Source organism: Hemibagrus wyckioides, linkage group LG10 (genome assembly GCF_019097595.1).
Source record: "Hemibagrus wyckioides isolate EC202008001 linkage group LG10, SWU_Hwy_1.0, whole genome shotgun sequence".
In the NCBI taxonomy this organism is placed as follows: Eukaryota; Metazoa; Chordata; class Actinopteri; order Siluriformes; family Bagridae; genus Hemibagrus; species Hemibagrus wyckioides.
The window spans coordinates 10,140,848-10,161,116 of NC_080719.1; the positions used below are offsets into that span (position 1 = coordinate 10,140,848).

Consider the following 20,269-nt stretch of genomic DNA (forward strand, 5'->3'; position numbering starts at 1 on the left):
TGAACTTCATCATGCAGCAAGTCAATGATCCAAAACACACTGACAACTCAACAAAGGACTTTATCAGGGGGAAAAGTGGAAGGTATTAGAATGGCCAAGTCAATCATCAGACCTTTTGAGCAGCATTTCACATCGTGAAGAGGAGACTGAAGAGGGAACTAAAAGAGGCTGAGGTAAAAGCCTGGGAAAGCTTCACAAAATATGGAACCAGCATTTTGCTCAGTGAGTGCAGTTATGGCAAGCAATAGATATGCAACCAAATTGTGTTATTTACTACTTTCATTTAATTCAAGACTTATCTGTACCTATACATTTGCATTACATTTTATGTTACTTAACACATCTAGATCATTGCATATCCGTCTTTTGATCACCAGATATCTCTGGTGTATAGCACAAACAAATAAAAAGGCCTCATTGTTCTAATAGTTTTGGAGGGGACTTTTGCATCAGTTGAGTTCATCTGGCCCTCAGTGTTGTTTTATCCTTCAATTTCTCCCTTGTGTTAAAACTAACGTTTTGTAAATACTGTTATATTTTTGCTAAAAAGTGTTAATTTCCCCAATGTATGGAGACTTTTGGAACAGCCTATATCATATTTACTAGCACTAATGCATATTTTCATAATGAACATTTTGTTTGATGGGAAATTGGCAACATTTGTACAAATGTACATTTATTCTGCCCTTGTGTTTTTGGACTAAATTTAAAAAACAAAAATTACATGGATTTTCATAATTATATGGATGACAGATTTTATAACATGAATAATTCAAAAAATAATTTCAATGATTGACCAAAACATTTTTTCAAAAATATTAAAATAATATGCATTGTTTAGTGAAACATAAACTTCTTAACATAATCTTCCATGACCTCAAACTATATTGTACATGTGCCTGACATTGACTCTGTGTAAACTGAAGCAAACTTCATCCACCAGTTCTTCTTCCAATGTAGGGAAGTTATCCCAGAACACATTTTAGGGGCAGGCTTGTACCAATCTTAACTGTGGCTAGAGTACTTCAATAATTAGCTTCTGCATGTCACAGTTTTGGAGATGGTAATAAAGAGACCTTTAACAAGTGTCAGTACTCATTTTGGAAATGTGCACCTGATCAAGGCAAAAATATCACACACCTGCTGGGGTACAGTCAGAAATAATAATAGATACTACATGAAAGCATTACAGGCTAGATTTTTTGGGTCATAATAAAAAATATTGCTTTAAAGGCAGAAAAAAGCTTTTTACAGTTCATTTCATACTGCTTTAATTGTTCACCTAACACACACACACACACACACACACACACACTAGAATGGCATCCTGGTAGGAACTGGCAGGAACAAGAATTACAATATTGAGGCTTATTTTCACATTCTTGCCCAGGATCTCCAACATTTCCCTCTGCATCTGTATTTCAGTGCCACCTCCACGTTTTGGATTGCTAACCCCAACAACAACCTTATCGACTGTGCAGCTGCAGGTTCTGAGGTGAGTGATGTTACACCGCTGATAAGTATGATTAATGACCATCAGGTTCAGTGTGAGCTTGAACAGCTATCACAGCTCCATCTGGCACAGCACAGAAAAATTATTTATATTTCATATTGTATCTAAGTGTGCATGAGCAACAGAAAGTAAAAGTAATGGGCAGTGTGTATGAGACAGAAAATTGGAGAAAGTGTACGCATGTGTGTGTTCTCTCTCATTGCATTTGGTATCATTATGTGAAGCCATTAATGCAGATGCTTATGGCACTCATGCTGAACATATAGTGTGTGTGTGTGTGTTTCTGCAGGAGACGGGTTTCTGGTTTATTTTCCACCACGTTCCCACCGGTCCATCAGAAGGCATGTATTCACCAGGCAAAACAGAACACACTCCTCTGGGACAATTCATCAACAACCGAGCCCACTCTAACTATAGGGTGAGTGTGTGTGTGTGTGTGTGAGAGAGAGAGAGAGAGAGAGAGTGAGTATGTGTGTGAATATGAGTGTGTATGCATGCATGAGAGTGTGGAAGAGAGAAATAGGTTGGGCATTACAGACCACTCTCCACATGTCATCATTCTCACAAGGTTGCTGTTGGAAAAGATTTACAGTCAGTGTGTGAATGAAAAAGCTTGCAAATTCTCCAGCTTTCCTTCTATCTCATATACACAACTTTCCATGGAGGAAAAACACATCTATTTCCATTTTGCTGATTTTAGATGCATGGTATGCAGAACACATTCAACAGAGTGTAGGCAAAAGTTGGGGGTGTCATTGGAAACTGATCTAGGTATGGTTTAAACTAGGCTTTAGCAATCCCTCAAGGGTTTTATGATTGTGGAAATGAACACAAAATTAAGCAAACTCTATGATATTGGAAGGAGTGTGCCATTTTTAAGAATTACCACGGAATTTGAGCTGAGATGTGTCGTGTAACATTATCACAACATGCATTAAGCCAAAGCCTTCTTCGATTCATGTACATCAAAAATGAGTATAGCTATCATAGAAAGTAATTTCACACATCTTTACTGGTAGTAGTTTAAAAGAAGAATCCTGTGCTTTCATTTTTACCAATTCTGCAATAATCGTGAAAAAAAAATCTGGAAATCCTAGAGGGACTGATTTACAAGGCAGGGGAAGAGCAAGTAATTTCATGGGAATCCAGAATTTGGGAATAGTATGGTTAAATTTATGGTTTATTATAAAGTGCTTACAAGTAAAAGTCATGAGACTGACAAAAAAAAATGCTTTTTTAGATACTTTAAGTGCCAGCAAACACATGATCACCAGATGTCATCATACCTACGATATGAAATAAATATAATCAGATGTGCAAATGATTTTTTCTCAGTGTGTGCGCAGTTTAGATTGTTTCATAAGCAGCCTGGGGTAAAAACAGGATTAACCCATCAGAAACATGCTTTCCCACTCCAGTTTCTGTTTGAATGACAGCTTGCTACACAGTGAGGTCAGGGATATCAATGTGAAAGGTGGATGAAGTACTACAGGTTTAAAAATAAAAGAGAAGTTCTGTTTTTTATATGATAATATTGTTGTTCCCCCATTTTACTATCATGTTATTTTAGTCATGTTTATTCTGCCATAAAAGGTATTTTAGGGTGACTTTATTAATACATCAAGACTGTTTGCTAAATCATTGCACTTATCAGTATAATAGAACAGATCGTGTGGAGAATTTAGATCATGCGGTCCACTTCCTTATCCCTGTGCTGAAATTAATTCCTGGCTACGCCACTGTTGGAAATAGAATCGCTGTAATAAACACAAATGTCATTTTGTGACCTTAGCATTATAAGGTTCTGTCTGGCGTTCAATCTTACCCGAGATAAAACCTTAAAACGCTCAGGCCCTTATTTGAAAATGATATTTGTTGATCTTTTAAGAAAGTTTATTCTTTGCTGAAATCTTTGCTTCAGTTTTTGTGAATGCATGTGTACATTTTAGTCAATTGCATCCCATTGATTAGCTCACAGCATGGGCTTAACTGGAACAATGCTGAAATAATTAGCATTATGTAACCCAACCTCACACAAATCAAAGAAAAGAAATATGTTATTAACTGCAGGACACAAGAATATCCCAATGTACAGCCTTTGTTAGATTAGCTCTTTCAGCTAAATCCTGCTGAAACCTTAGAGAGCTTTCTGAAACTGCCGGCTCATTGAATTTGAATTACTGAATCACACTGTAGCGAAACAGCTAAATCCCATTGAATCAGTAGCTGTTTAAATGCATCTTTTATACATTGATTGAAGTATAGTAAAGGGACAGCTATATCTTGAAACTGGTCAAACATCTTAGCAAGGTGCAGTTATTTGAGGTCATATATTTTAACATATCCCCATCAAAAATCAATAGTCCTTTCTCCAAGTCTGGAAAGTTGCCTGTTTTTGGAACGGTAATCAATACTGTTGTGTATAGTCTTCCAGAATAACATTTTAAAATTTATCAGGGGAAAATATGAATCTGTGTGCTTACCTGGCAGAAATTTTGAAGGTAAGACTAAGGTGATACTTTAGTGAAAAAATAAGGCTTTATTTAAAAAAAAAAAACATTTTTGCTAGTATTTCATTACTCTTAGACATGAAATATTTTTAACCATAATTCTTAATTTAAAATGTATTGTAAAGCTTGCAAAAATATTTTTAATATCAATTCTAGCCCATATTAAAACCAAATAAAAGCACATTACCACACTGTAAATGTAAACACATTTGGACAAACAAATTTATACAGACAAATTTATACTCTGAAGTTAATGTAACCTTGAACTAAGGATTAAATTTAGTTTTCTTCCCCCAAACAGGCATTCACTAGATCTCGGATGTGTTTGTACAGTAATTGGGGGCAGCAGTAGCTCTGTGGTTAAGGTTCTGTGACCAATTCAATTCCCAGGAGAGAACCACTAACCCTTAACCACTCAGTTTGAGGCTTGGATTGGCCTCTGCTTCTAAGGCATTTTGGCTGAAAATGTCTGCCAAATGAATAAATAAAATATAATTGAATTCCAGTTCATCTCACGCCACATGTTGGTGTGTTAGAGCTGCTTTTGGCCATGATGTAGTCATCCTAGGCAACACAGCTTCACAATGAAGAGCTGCTCAGTGATTTTTTTCTTTTTAATCAAAAATGTTGTTCTGCCTTTTTTTCCTCATTAAATTTGAAGGTAAGGCAAGGTTTAGAGTCATTCTGGATAATCGGGCGACCTTGAGGATTTGTAATAGCCCGGAGAACATGGGAAAAATAACCCTCCTTCGATGAAGCCCTTTTTGTAATGTGTTTTATGCATCTTTCTGCAGGCAGGGATGATCCTTGACAATGGTGTAAAAACCACGGAAGCTAATGCCAAGGACAAAAGACCCTACCTGTCTCTCATCGGGGCCAGGTGAGTCACACACAAAACTCACACAGTGCTTTTAGATGTAGTTAGTGTTCGAAAATGTCTTCTAAAGCCACAGTTCAATTGAAAATCACTTTACACATTAGTCTGCTTACACCAAAATGGCAGGATGTTGTTTATGTGTAACTTGCTTCTTTAGTTTTTCAATGGAGCTATAAAATGCTGTATTTTTGAGGTGAGATTACTTTAGCACTGTTCAAAAATAACAGACAATACAGCTATTGCTTTTTGCGTGCTGTGAAACTGAGAATTGTGTCATCTACACACCTTGTAAATTGCAGTTAGTGAGGTAGTGAATAACTGGACATGTGTCTGGACATGTATCTCAGTGTTCATTCATTCATTCATTCGTCTTCAGTAACCATTGCATAATATGATGGCTAATCCATAAGAATCCATCTTATCTTCATCCTATTCCATGAACATTAGTTGTAAGGCAGGAAGAGGTCACTCTGAATGGGACACAAGGCCATTGCTCTTATTCACAACTAGGGGCAATTTAGAGTAGCCCATCCACTATGCTGACCTGTTTTCTGGAGGTGGTAGTCAACACACATATTGTAGACGTGAGAATAACGTGAAATACAAAAAATAAGCCAAGGTCAGGATTGAACTGAGGTCCATGGGACTGTAAGTTGGCAACACCTACCCACTGCACCACACAACCATCAAGTGTACAACATGCAGGAGACTTTCCTTTTATTCTAAACCACCATCAGCTGTTAGCGTATATTAAGAAGTGATTAATCTCACGTCCTCCTTCAGCTTTAGCTCGATGTTTGTCTGTAATGTTGAACAGGTATAGTCCTCATCAAGATGCCGACCCCTTTAAACCCAGAGTGCCTGCTCTCATCCACCACTTTGTGGCCTATAAGAATCAGGACAATGGAGCATGGCTGAGGGGAGGGGACATCTGGCTCGACAACTGCCAGTAAGTGCACATGGTTATGAAAACAATGAACCATCAGTGATTTTTGTTAATAACATTCATAATGTACCAGAAAACAATCATTGAAAACGAAAATCAAAACCACTCGATGTATCTATCTGTTGGTCTCTCAATCAACAGACAGCATCAACATTCAAAACTGTGTGCTTTCTTGTTAACTGTATTGCTGCAACATATTTCTATTCAAACCCATGGCTTTCACCTCAATTAACCTTGAAAAGAGTGAAAGAGTAATTATGATCATAATCCTTATTTATATTTCATCATTTCATGCAGCATAAATGTTCAAAGTGCTTTACAAGCCAGCAATCAATCTAAAAAAAAAGAATATAGATGATAAAGATTAGTTGAAGTTTAAAAATTAAGTGATAAGCATTAACTACAACGTTGACTGTCATTATGATTACCATTGTTATCAGTCAGTTAGGTCACTGAGCCAATATTAGGTGCATGCTATAATTTAAATAAATTGTGTTTAGCCTAAAAAAAAGAAAAGAAAAAGGCTGTCTGTCCACTATTGACTCTGTGTGTCTTTATTGTCTGCAGGTTTGCCGATAATGGGATCGGCCTCACTCTCGCCAGGTAGGGTGCTAATCGTTCTTTTTTTTGCCCCTCACACACATTTTGCAATCATAATAAAATGGATGCCTTTATGTTTGCCAAATGCTGCCCAGGCCACTGTGCTGGGGCTGTAATTGGAAAACGCCATATATGGGAGGCTTCGTGAGATGCATTGGGGAAATCGGGGGCTTTGAGCGGTTGTGAAAGTAATTCAGTAGTGTGAAGCTAGTGGCTTGGGGACCTGATGAGCATGCACAGCGGGGGCCGCATTTATCCGGGCGTTTCTCACATACTGTCTGTTTGCATGTGTGTGTGTGTGTAGTGGAGGTACCTTCCCAGATGATGACGGCTCCAGGCAAGAGGTGAAGAACTCGCTGTTTGTGGGAGAGAGCGAGAACCGAGGCATGCCTTTCCCTGATGGCCGCTTCTGGGGACCGAGTGGTTTGGACCACAGCGACAGGACTCTCCCGAGAGGAGTGTAAGCACTTACAGTTCCCGGAATTCTTTTCTTCCCTGCTGGTATTGACATTTTTCATCGGTGTATCTCATCAGCACTAGAGATATGGCTGCAGTTTCAATGGACTGGAACTTAAAAAGCATCCTCTTTGAATGCTGAAATAATCAGGATGGTTTATTTTATGAAATTAGCATCATATTAACTGTCTAGGTTTATGAAGGAACAGTTTGGCAAAATAACAACAATAATAAACAAACAAACAAAAAACTAAGATATGTAGTTACGAGTCCTGGAAAGTTATTACAAGTTCCTTATAGACAATGATATGGTTTAATGTTATGTTGCTACGTTTATGCTATGTTTATGTAGCTACTTCAACTAGGCATGATGGTCTCTAATAGGCCAGTAACATCGAGTGCAAATGTGTTGACCCTTCACTATTATGTGTCATTGCAGGGATTTCCCCATTCGTGGCATGCAGATTTACGATGGCCCCATCAATGTCCAGAACTGCACCTTCCGGAAGTACGTTGCTCTAGATGGACGGCATACGAGTGCGTTTGGCTTTCGTCTGAACAACTCATGGCAGAGCTGTCCCAACAACAACGTCTCCGGCATCACATTTGAAGACGTTCCGGTGAGATCTAACATTCGAGTCATGTCTCTTTCTGACAACACCCAGTTTCTCATAACATCTCAGAGCTATTACACACTGCTAAAAGATAATGCCTGGAGCTATTAGCCTTGAGCTATGAGGATGTAAGGTGTGTAGGCTGTGAAAGAGCTGACCATAGAGGGAAGGAATGCATGACTCCAAAATACGAAGTTCTGGAATGTGCTTAGCTCCAAATAACACAGAACAAGCTTTAACAGTGGGGTTTGATGTAATCCCAACACCTCACTCCATCCATTTTTTCTCAATTACTTCAACCCACTTCATGTGGTTCTTTCCCCAAATCATTTCCAGCCACACCAACAAATTTGTCCATCACGTCTCTGTACATCAGTCAATTTTCCTTCCCCACTTCCATCCACATCATTCACTTCTTTAAATTCTACCCCATGTTTCCTCTTTTCCTCTATAATTTTCCACTTTTATTGCATCACTTCCACCCCTCCCCCATTTTATTATTCATTTCACTTTATTTTATCCACTTTTCCTCAAATCAGTGCCATTCAATTCAACACTTTCATTAACATCCAGTTATTCCACTTAACCCATCCTCCCTTCCCCAAGTTCTTTCATCCCGGCGATCCACTTCCATCACTTCTGTTAACTTTTTCTCCATGACTTCCTCTATCCACTATTTCTTTATCACTTCTATTCACCTGTCTCCACCTCCTCTTCCAACTATACCAGGCATTTCTTTAATACGTATTACTTCAAGATCATTTTCCTTGAGCATTTCCATCCACCCATTACTATCATTACTCATGTTTTCATGCCATCCAACATTTTCTCCATCAGTTTCATCCGCTGTTTCTTTCCAAACCATCCAGCATTTTCTCCATCACTTTCATCCACTGCTTCTTTCCACACCATCAACATTTTCTCCATCACTTCCATCACCTCCTGCACATGGTCCCTATCAATATCATTCAGTCCATCCACATCTTCTTAACTTCTTTTAACTCCAGCTACGTTCTTACCATTCACTTTCAATCACATCCTTTCTTACCATCCACTTATCTCCATCACTTCATGCTATGTGTTTCTCAGTGATTTCCAGCTTCTCCATTTACATTTTCTCTGTTCTGGTGGTAATGTAAATTCTCCATTTTTTTTTGCAATGATAATCAACAAACACTCATCTGACACTAATATCTGATTGTGCTTTCAGATCACATCTCGAGTGTTCTTCGGAGAACCGGGTCCCTGGTTCAACGAGATGCATATGGATGGGGATAAGACCACTATTTTCCATGATGTGGATGGCACAGTAAGCGAGTACCCTGGTGCCTTCTTGGTCAAAGAGGACAACTGGCTGCTCCGTCATCCTGATTGCATCGACGTGCCGGACTGGAGGGCTGCCATCTGCAGTGGGCACTATGCACAGGTAAGCGCTAACCCTCATGCCTTGTTTACACCAAATAGGATGTTTTAAGACACACACCCCACCCACAGTTTGCCATAAGCTGCCATCTACTTTGCCAGACATGAAACTTTGCTTTTATGTGTTTTTCTTGTTGATTGGCAAGTTAAAAACAGTCTTTTGTCTAATAGATATAATGTAGGAGAAATAAAAAGTAAAACAAATTTGCTTGAGTGAAATTTGAGTGAAACCTAGAAACAATTAGCTAAACCAGTTTATTAGGGATCTAAGACCAGTAGCCATGTTTGCTTCCTAGTTAGCATGAACCATTTTTTATTTTAAGCAGTTCTTTAAGCCAGTGAAATGAAAAGACGGGATTAGTAATGAGGTCATGTAAGCAGGTTTGTGACTATTTTACGAAATAACCAAAGCCCTTGTTGACCCACTTGATGTCTGTGACTCAGCAGAATGATAGGGTACAAGAAAGGTGTTTGGATATACTTTATATTACTAACTGAGAATATATATTGGGATATATTGGGGATTTTCAGATATTTGTTTTAGAATCATATTGCTATAAGGTTATGGGGTTATGATGAGGAAAATGTAAATATATGCACAATGCAGTTTGTTGTAGGCCAAATGTAAGGAATCAACTATAACACGACTAGATAAAACCACAAAGTGGACACATCACTTAAAAAATAATTAATTAGAAAAAAAAGAACACCATTAAAATTAGATCATTGTAATGGGGAGTCAGGAGAGACAGGATGATGGGCCTAAACTGCAGAGGTGGCTTAAAAAATTAGAATGCAAGAGGAAACTTTATTTTGAAAACCTTTGTTAGTTGCTGAAGTTTTAATCACCCAATAAATATATTTTTATTGGCTTCCTGTTTCCACCTGGGACATTGGCAGTCAGAGCCTAATATGCTAACCACTGCACCAGCAAAGCACAGGAGGCACAAAGGACAGAGAGCACTTGGTGAAACTGAAAATAATAAACTAGCTAAAACAAAAAAAGTCCAAACATCTTCCCTACTCAAGGTGCTTCATTTTTCCTTCAAAAAACCTGAGAAAGCTAGGTTCATAAGGCAAGACCAGTCTAGCACAGAGGGAAGGCTAAAGTTCAGCGCTAGTTTTCAAAATGACCACTACATGCTTACTTTTACCCACACAAAGAGAACTTAAAACTAAACATTGAGGCAACAGCAAGCTTCCCTTAAAGAGAGCCATGGACAGGTGAGGCTGAATGAGACTAATTTGCTGGTGGACTGCGCTTCTTTTGTCTCCCTCTGGTGGCCAGAGTGGACCTAGCAGGCAAGCCAGCTTCAGGCCTGGTTCTTATAAACTTCATAAGCGTAAGCTAACATGACGAAAACCTTAAATGAACTTGGTTTCATCATGATAAACACAGCCTTCCTGACAAACTCTGTAGACGGAGCAAGAATGGCAAATCTAATCAAACTTAATATATAACTTACCAAAAAATATAACCTACCAAATATTAAGACCATTATCTAAGAAGCGAGTTTGATTTAAAGAGAAGATAAGCAGTAATAAAAAGTAATGAACACTAACTCATCCAGCCAGGCTGCCTGAATTCCAGCTTAAAGTACCTCATAAATTGGGGGGAAAAAAAAGTTCCCTATGCTTTCTTCTGTGAAAAGGAATTGCTTGTTGTTTTGCTTTCAAGAGTCAATGATTCTTATATAAAAATGCTGCACATTTCATGAGTTTAGTTCACCTCAGTAATGTCTTTGGTGTATCAGTCTTAGGTCGAATCAGCATCTAGGTTTCATATATCTATAGTTAAATCTCTCTCAATTACTGTGTGCTTCAGATTTATATCCAGGCCCGGAACCCAGCCAATCTAAATCTGAAGATGGTGAAGGATGAGTATCCGGACAAGCCTCTGGAACTGGTAGGAGCTCTGGGGAAAAAGCATCACTACCAGCAGTTCCAGCCTGTAGTCACGCTAGCTAAGAGCTACACGGTGCATTGGGACGCAGCCGCACCGGCTGAAGTTACTGTTTGGATTATCAACTTTAACAGGTCAGTTACAGCAAACTCAACCTTTAACCATTTATAGAATCCAATGTACATTCATTATCTCATATTCAGCCAAGGTTTTCATAAAAAAGGCAAAAAACGAATGCTAGTACTCATTTATTTATTCATTGCAGTAAAGATGACAGTGCATAATGCTTACTGATTTTTTAATTACACTGATTTTAATGTTATCATCCAAGTCAACTCCGGTTCTTCCCAGCTAACGATTACTGCTTCCAAGTATGTTGGTATATAGGTTTATTTTTCTGAGAATAAAACTCTATCTATCTATCTATCTATCTATCTATCTATCTATCTGTCTGTCTGTCTGTCTGTCTGTCTGTCTGTCTGTCTGTCTATCTTAAAATAAATAAAGTACAGTTTAATTCACTTTTCCCTGATCTGTTTTCCAGAAATGGTTCTTTCATGTGGATATAGCACTTGTGTTTTGTTATGTTTCATGGATTAAATAATTTTCCCCTTTTAAATAAGAGGAACGTTCCCAGGACATTAGTTTGCACTTATTTATCAAACTTTCTGTTGAGACCACAAAACAATTTTGGTTATAATGCAGTACTGCAGGGTTTTTTTCCCCACCATGTTAATGTTACATCTGATTGAAAAAAGGAAAATGATTATTGATATTTCATTAGGTCATTAGGTAAAAGATCATCCTCTTGTCTAATTATTTGAACGACATATGCTATAAAAAATTGTTCTCTTCTGCCACCTAGTGTGCATAAGGAAGCTCAGCAAGAAACAATACTTAAAGTGACCATAATTCCTTCAAACCTCTGCTTCCTCTCAACAGGAATGACTGGATAAACATTGGCTTCTGTTACCCAAAAGGCACGACCTTCAGCATCATCTCTGACCTTCACAACCGACTCACCAAGGAGACGAGGAAGACAGGGATGTTCGTGAAAACGGCTCAGAGGGAAAAGATCAGCCACACGCACCAGGCAAGGGGCTATTACTACTGGGAGGAGGATACTGGGTAAGAAACTCTCATCTCTCAGCATGTTTTATATAAGTTTTAATGTTTCAATTGTTTATTTATTTTTTATAATGAATAACATTCTAGAATATTACAATAAATAATATGCTTATTATTATTATTTCATCATACAGACAAAATTGTACAAATTTTTATTATTATATACTAAGGGCTATGGTTTCAAATACTTAATACTAATATTTGTATTATTACAATACTTGTATTTTATAATAATAATAATAATAACAATAATTATTATTATTTTATTTTTATTATTATTATTTTTTTAAGAGTATTAGAGTAAATAAGTGTATCCTCAATCACTTATTTTGTTGGGATGTGTGGAGATGTTCACTGAATTGTTCATTTGTGTGTGTGTGTGTGTGTGTGTGTGTGCAGGTTGCTCTTCCTCAAGGTCCAGGCTCACAATAACAGAGACACCTTTGCATTCTGCTCAGTGAAAGGCTGTGAGAGAGTGAAGATCAAAGCCAGCATCCCGAAAGGCAGTGGCCCTAGTGACTGCATGGCACAAGCTTACCCCAGATATGCCGAGATGCCTGTAGTTGATGTTCCCATGCCCAAGAAACTACCCCGCTCCAGCCTAGTAAGATGGATCTGAAAGTCTTTTCTTCATATAGTTTGTTCTGGATATCCTGCCACTTTTCCAGTTTAGTCATATCTAGCTCTGTGATAGTGGGTTTTTCACCCTTCTCTTAAATCACACTGCATTTTGTGCAACAGTTTATCAAACTTTACATTATATCTACTCCTGTTATTCAGGAACCTTTATCAAAGCTTATGTCAGGTTCGATTTTGAAATGTTTATTTTTTATTTTTACAGTCTCAAACATCTGAGCACTTTCTGGAAGTCAAGGTGGAGTCTTATACCACTCGGTTCTTCCACATCAAGGAGGACTTTGCCTACGCTGAGGTAAGACACTGATGTGTTTTACACATACCATATATATACTCTAATTTATGTGTCTGGTTAATGTCTGGATAGATGCTTCTTTTGCCATTACATATGTTCAATATATACTTAGCTATTCCAAAATGAAAGTAAAAAAAATTAAGGATTTATAAAAGATCCTGGCCAATTGCTTGCTCCTACAGGCCAATGGTAAGAAGATCTACCAGTCCGAGGATGGAATCCATCTTACAGTGCTGGATGGTCACACTGGCAAAGTGATGGAGACGAAAGGCTTCAGGAACGCTGTGCTGATGGGCATCCCAGCTCAGATTGAGAACTACATCAACAGCCTGAACGATGAGTATGTACACACTTAATTCTAGCACTTTCTACCTAGATAACCTATAACCCCATTTCAGTGTATCCTTTACCATGTGTCCTGTAACTAAGTTATTTATTTATTTATTTATTTATTTGTCACATATATACAGTGAAATTCTTTCTTCGCATCCTTGGAGGATGGGGTCAGAATGCAGGGTCAGCCATGATTCAGTGCCTCTGGAGCAGGGGGGTTAAGGGCCTTGCTCACAGGCACAAATGTGGCAGCTTGGCAGTGCAGGGGCTTGAACCCCATTTTCCGATCAACAACCCAGAGCCTTAACCACTTGAGCTACCACCGCCCCTGTGCTAAACACTACCAAGAGACGTAGTGTATGGGTGGAGCAAATAATGCTGACCACTGATTAATCAAATGCAGTTGTGGACTTTACCTTGAATTAGAATTAGAGTACAGCTGTACTTTCTTTCCAAATGTCTTTTCTTGTGGCTTTTTATTGTAAAAAATATTTCCGGAAAAAGGTTTCTGATATCTTTTTAAGTTGTTTGCTCGAGGTATAATTCTTTACTACCTGATAATTTTATTAACTCAGATTATCACTATTGCCACACCTGACTTCATTAGTATTTTACACATCAGTTGAGTGGTTATATAATTAGCACTCAATTAGTTATCTACTTCATTAGTGTTATGTGATGGGAAAATCGACACAGGTACCTGAGCAGGGTTTGAATAGTTCTGGAGGACACAGTAACAGTATTTTTAGCACGTTCCATTTTTCTAGCACACGTCATAGCAGAGATACATAGTGTCAACTAATCTTTCTACCAGTAAATGAAAACCTTGCAATTGTAGCCAGATTCAAACTTACACGGTCAGTGCAGCTGACAAGCATGCAGTTTTAATATTGAATAGAAAATAATTCACTAATAATACAAAATATAAATATTATAGAATATATTATGGTGAATGTATTCAATAAACATAATGTATAAGAACACTGATATACAATACACTGTGAATGTATGGATATTATTAATCTTTATTGTGTGTGTGTGTGTGAGAGAGAGAGAGAGAGAGAGAGAGAGAGAGAATCTGTGCTTTCTTACATTTTCATGTTTTTTTTGAACTTCTGAACAGATTTTTTTAACCAACATCTCCTTTGTGCACACTTGCAGCTGTATAGTGTTGATTACCTCCAAGGGCAAGCTGGTTACAAGGGGACCTTGGACCAAGATACTTGAAAAGCTGGGCGCTGACCCGACTGTCAAATTGAAAGGTAACAAACACCATTTCTAAAGGTTTCCTTGAACATTTCTTTCAGCTCGGGTAAAATATCAAATTATATTTTAGCAGCTGTTAAAAAGCACTAGTGGATGAAAGATAAAGTTTAAAATAAAACCAGAGAATAATTAGTGTGTTGCTTTCAAGACAAACTCAATCACAGCTAGCCGTAGGTGTGCCCTTGAACATGACTCTTGAACAAAAACTGCCTCAGTTTGTAAGCAGCTCAAATTGCTAAGCAGAAGTGAAATATTTCCAGTGTAACCCAAGACTGGTTGATTTTCAGAGAAATTTTCCTAATCCGAGAAAATACCCGGATGATGTAACTAGCGAATATGGGATGCTGCCAGTTTAGCATCCTGCACAGTGTTTGCCAAAATTTATTGCCCACATTCATCAGGAATATTGTTTGTGTTTGTAATAATATTTGTATATAAACTGTTTAAACATAAAATAGCATTATCAGTCTTAATGCAAATGAGGATTTATGTTGCTAGTGATGATCGTCCATGAAAGTATGTATTTTGCATACAGTTTTGAAGCAGGCCCATTATTTAGATTCGGTTAATCTCATTTATAAATATATCAGTCATTTTCAAGAAATTCTGTGTTGGAATTAATACATTTTAAATTGCATATGGCGTACATAGACATTAGGGGGCAATAAAGCGGTACTATTTCAAATAGATAGATGTTCATATGAGTGGATTGGAATGTTTGAATAAATTCAAAATATGATCATTTACAGCACTTGCTCTTGCTCAGATGCTACATAACCCCTGCTGCCAAATGACTGAAAATCCACACACACCTTATACCATGATGGAATGACAGTGATGAACTGAATCTGGTTGCAAGGATACATGTCTTGAGTCTCAGAACAGAGTTCACAGCAGGTCTTTGAGTTTTTCTCTCCAAAACTAAAATGCCACATTAGCATCGGTTATGATTTGTTCATTTCTGGCCACCATTACAAATACCATCATGAACTTTAAATGCATCTGCCTACAACTGAGCCACATTTGGTCTATCAGTACACTTCTAGTCTCATATAACTGTGCATTACATCTTTCTTTCTTTCTTTCTTTCTTTCTTTCTTTTTTAATCATATGAATCAAATTTATACGACAATGCTATTCAATTCTCAAATTTAATAAAGATTTTAATAACAGCTACATTATTTATCATTTCTATACTAACTTACCCAAATACTTTATTTTGGTAAATAATCATAGTCTGATAGTAAAAACACATTTTTTAAAATGTGCTGTTCTTTAATGGGGAACAATCATATAATCATTAATAGGGTGAAGGACACATTTATATAAAATCCTCATGTCTCGTATATGTTCCACAACATTTAATTGTTGTTAGAAATGTTGATATAAACAGTCAACATATTTCTGATGAATAAAACAGATGTGTTGTTATAGGAGGAAAAAAATCCTGCTCAAATCCTAGTTGGCAGACAAAATATAACCATACCAAAACAATACAACAACTGAAAAGTGATGAGGAGATAACTGAAATGTAAATGTGCCTCAGCCTCAGTAATTCGAACAGAGTTTTTTTTCTGCAGGAAAGCTCAGCTATAGCTATGGAATTCCTAACATTTCCCAGAATGCTCAGCATGTTAAAAAGAACATGCCACACATATGTGTTAAACTGAGGAATTTGCAGACACACATGCTGGAGCCACAGGGTTTCTTCCTCCTGCCCCTTCCTTCTGATCCTACTAACACATGTTAGTCTCAGTCCCCTGGGCAAATTTCTGCATGTTCAGTGCATGAGATCTTCTCAGAGCTTCAATTATACTCTTTATTTCTTCAGGGAGAAAGTGAACCAGCATGAATGAGTGTTACGACCCACAACAAAGTCAAAAGTAATCATGTCAAGCATAGCTGTGAGCAGAGATTAAGGAGCCAAGCACTATTTTTTACTCTTTATTTCCTTTTGACACAGAGAAAGGCCATTTGGCATTCAGAACTTCTTCCCAAGGAAGCTCATTTGATGGCAATAAGCCAAGACATGCTGCCATACCGAGATACTGCCTCACTTCGTGTTAGTGTCAGTGGTTGTTGTTAATACATGACAGCAGAGAAATGAGAAATGGCCTCAGTTTCTGCTCGGATATTTCACTGTCAAAGTCATTTGAGTGTTATGGACAAAAGTGTTGCGGAGAAAAGAATCAAAGTATCAGAAGATTCAATATGGCAGAACTGAACATCATGGTGTAGGTTCACGCTGCATGACCTAAAGAATTATCAGTTATTAACATGCAAACATGCACTGATCGGTCATATTACTTAAAGCACTGAGTGATATATGATAGCTGTGATAGAAGGGTGTCAGAACACACAGTGCATCACAGTATGGCACTGCGTAACTGCAAAAACTTCTGAATGCACCCACAATAGGAACATGAACATCAGAACTGTACATTAGAGCAACAGAAGAAGGTAGCTTGGTCCGATGTATCTGGGGTTTTTTTTTTTTTTTTTTACATCATGTGGATGTAAAACCAGGTGCATTAGAATGCATTGTTTACTGCATCTCTCAAGCATACTGTGATTCACATTCATATTTCTGGCATTTGGCAGACACCCTTATCCAGACTTACACTTTATCTCACGTTATATAACTGAGCATTTGAGGGTTAAAGGCCTTGATCAGGGGCTCAGCAGTGGCAGCTTGTTGGACTTGGGATTCAAACTCACAACCTTCCAATCAATAGTCCAACACCTTAACCACCAAGCTACCACACACCCCTGCAGGGACCAGTAGGAACTACAGAATGAAATGTATCAGTCGATCAATTAGTCCTTAATGCGTAATTAATCCCTTTTATATCCCTTATAACCTTTCCCTGTGAGAAGGTAACAGCTATCCGTGGCTGACACTAACCAATCAACACTATATCTCATTTTATACAACTGATGGTTAAGAGCCTTGCTCAGGGGTCTAACCTTCCAACCTTCCAATCAGTAGTCCAACACTTTAACCACTAAGCTACCACATCCAGTGCTAAAACATACAGTGCCTTGCATACGTATTCACCCTGAAGTGACCTGATTGCACAGCAATGGTGTGAATACTTACGTATTCAGAATTTTTCATGTTCATAATTTCAAATAGTGATGCAAACTATATTAACATTCCCCCATAAACATGTTCCACATTTAAGTTTGTGTCACTACAAAATGTGGAAAAGTATAGAAAATATTCATGCACTGAGACTCACTTTTTACATTTCTGGACTAACCATTTGCTACACCTCATGGCGCTCTACACAGGCATCGCTCGTTGAAAATGAACTTATAGACGTTTTGATGCATCCTCTAACATCACACACATAAAACACACCCATGCATACCGAAGTAGCACAGGGAAAACTAATCTCGTTTTGTTTCTCCGCAGATAAACTGGCATTCGTGGGCTTTAAAGGCAGCTTCCGGCCTGAGTGGGTGAGACTGGCGGTGGATAAAGAGCATGCCAAGCTCCACCAGGTGCTACCAGTGCCCATTGTACGGGTGATGAAGCTCTGAGATCGTCCAGAGCCGCCCCTGATCACTCACGCACACCAGGACTACTGAACTCCGACGGCCAATCTAAAGCAAGCATGCGTTCGCGTCACTCCTCTCATCCGGATCAGTGTGTGATGTCGATGTACGTGATAATGTGGACATTATGTGAATAATTCAGATTGTGTTGTCAGTGTGAATATAATTTCTGCCACATGAGAGAGAGAAATGTGAGAAAGACACACCACATTCCTTGTTTTTTCTTTTCTTTTCTTTTCTTTCTGCCCTCTCTCTGTGGTGTTTGTCATTCCAAAAAAAAAATCATGTTTTTTTTATCCTGTAGAAAAAAAAACCCCAATCTTTTCAGATTGTAAATGTTGTGAGGTCTGAGATTTTTGCCATTTCATTATAGCATACCGGATTTTGTGGTCAGTTTGTTGTAGCATACGAAAGAGCCAGAAAGAAAAGAGCTTGCAGTCTGACTTACTGAATAGCTGCAGAGGGAAAAAAGCACAGCTACATAGATGCGTTTGGGTTTAAACCTGTGAAAAGATTTGACAATGTGTATTCCATCAGGCAGGGAACTAGCCGAAATAGCTGGTCTTTTTTCGGGGGTCATGATTTGTTAGTGATTTGTATGTTTTATGTGTTTCTAAAATCCTTCAGATTGATAACAGAGATATATTTTCTACTTATTTATTGTACAGGCACTCTTGAGCAAATTCAAAATGGACATCTCTTTTAAGTTGTAATGTAATTCTGTAATTCTGAAAAAAAAACAAAAACAAACAAAACACACGAATCTGAACAATATTCCACTTTCTTGTATTATTGGAAATTTGCATACATTAACCTTGAGTTGTACATTGATGTGCTGTAAATGTGACTGATTTTAAAGTAATGTATCACTTTGAATCAAGCCTTTTGTACAGAAATAAATGATAAAGATATGACTTGTCTTACTGGTTCATGCTGTTTTGTTGTGTTTGTAGATCTAACACGTGTGTGCTCATGTGGAACTCACGTACTGAGACCAGAGAGATGTGTGAGACTAGGCAGAGATTTATTACAATTTGCTTTTCAAGCAATATTTATAAAATGCATTAAGGAATCGGAGACCACCTTCGCTGGAGCTGACAAAGGCTGTATCAAAAAATCCTTCCACTTCCCTTCCAGGTTTGATCCTAAAAAAAAAAACATAGCAAAAATCAGGGTTCATTGATGCACACTATTTTCGTTACAGGAAATGATGCTTCACAGAAAAAAAAAGACTGAGGAATTCTCAGCCAACTTCGTCTATAAATCTAAGTAGCTTATCATCATTGTTGTAGACTTACTTCAGCAACTTTTAAGTTTACTTAGCATATTATATATGGTTTAATATTTTAAAACAAAATCCATCCTGCTTGAAGTACCATGACAAAAATGTATGTCATTAGGCTAACAAATTTATATGACAATATTCACAGTTATGGATGAGGAAATTAGAATGTTGCTGGAGTTGTCAGCACGTAGCCAATGTCCTTACCAGTCTCCAGACTTGTGTACTTGATCAAGTGATTTACGACCTAGAGAGATGATTCAGGTGCATCCAATAATAGTCCATCACCCATAAGAATTTGACATTTAGTCAAGCAACAAACATCTGTAGTGTTTCTCACTTAAAGGTGATTCAGTAGATTGAGACTGTTGTTCTGTTGAGACGTTTTGACCCTGTGTGCTATGGGTGTGGTTCTCAGTCCTGTTACAAACCATGTGGAATGTACTCCTTCACACGAAGTGCAGAAGGCACTGGGGGGGGGAAGCTGCAGCTGTGTCAGCTCTCAGCCATGAAATTACCAGTACAAAATAAGTGTAAAATGCTGGGCGGGGGTACAAAGGAAGTGCGCCGTGATCTGTTTTTAACTGCCCAGTTTTTTTAAATGTTAAGATATAGGTGAGGTACAAAGTGTGCTGAACATGGTCTCTTGACCATAAAAAAAGAATTACAGAGCAATAGTAAATCTTCAACTGTTCACAAACAATAATAAATTGTAGTGAGGCTTATTACCACATCATTTCTTCTTGCACACGATATACCTGTCAACACATAAAACATAAAACTGAGTCAGGAAACAAACACTGAATATCTGCTGTCCACTAGCAAAGGTGTCTTGGGTATGCCGTGTCTACACTGTCTTCTATCGCTTGCTTCCTACCTGCTTTCCTTTCATGCATGTACAGTATACATCCTGCTGTATCACTTAAT

General features: G+C 37.9%; 1 protein-coding gene across 1 annotated transcript in view; it reads left to right on the forward strand.

The window, feature by feature from the left end:
- Nucleotides 1-18,979, forward strand: part of cemip (cell migration inducing hyaluronidase 1) — a 130,535-nt gene extending 111,556 nt beyond the window's left edge. Inside the window, exons 15-29 of the mRNA XM_058401724.1 lie at nt 1,426-1,495; nt 1,803-1,931; nt 4,818-4,903; nt 5,718-5,849; nt 6,414-6,449; nt 6,751-6,906; nt 7,342-7,522; nt 8,727-8,942; nt 10,764-10,975; nt 11,784-11,969; nt 12,369-12,573; nt 12,811-12,900; nt 13,083-13,240; nt 14,395-14,495; nt 17,918-18,979. Coding sequence (XP_058257707.1) covers nt 1,426-1,495; nt 1,803-1,931; nt 4,818-4,903; nt 5,718-5,849; nt 6,414-6,449; nt 6,751-6,906; nt 7,342-7,522; nt 8,727-8,942; nt 10,764-10,975; nt 11,784-11,969; nt 12,369-12,573; nt 12,811-12,900; nt 13,083-13,240; nt 14,395-14,495; nt 17,918-18,045 — 2,086 coding nt within the window. The 3' untranslated portion in view covers nt 18,046-18,979. The remainder of the gene's footprint in view (nt 1-1,425; nt 1,496-1,802; nt 1,932-4,817; nt 4,904-5,717; nt 5,850-6,413; nt 6,450-6,750; nt 6,907-7,341; nt 7,523-8,726; nt 8,943-10,763; nt 10,976-11,783; nt 11,970-12,368; nt 12,574-12,810; nt 12,901-13,082; nt 13,241-14,394; nt 14,496-17,917) is intronic.
- The last annotated feature ends 1,290 nt before the right edge of the window (nt 18,980-20,269 follow it).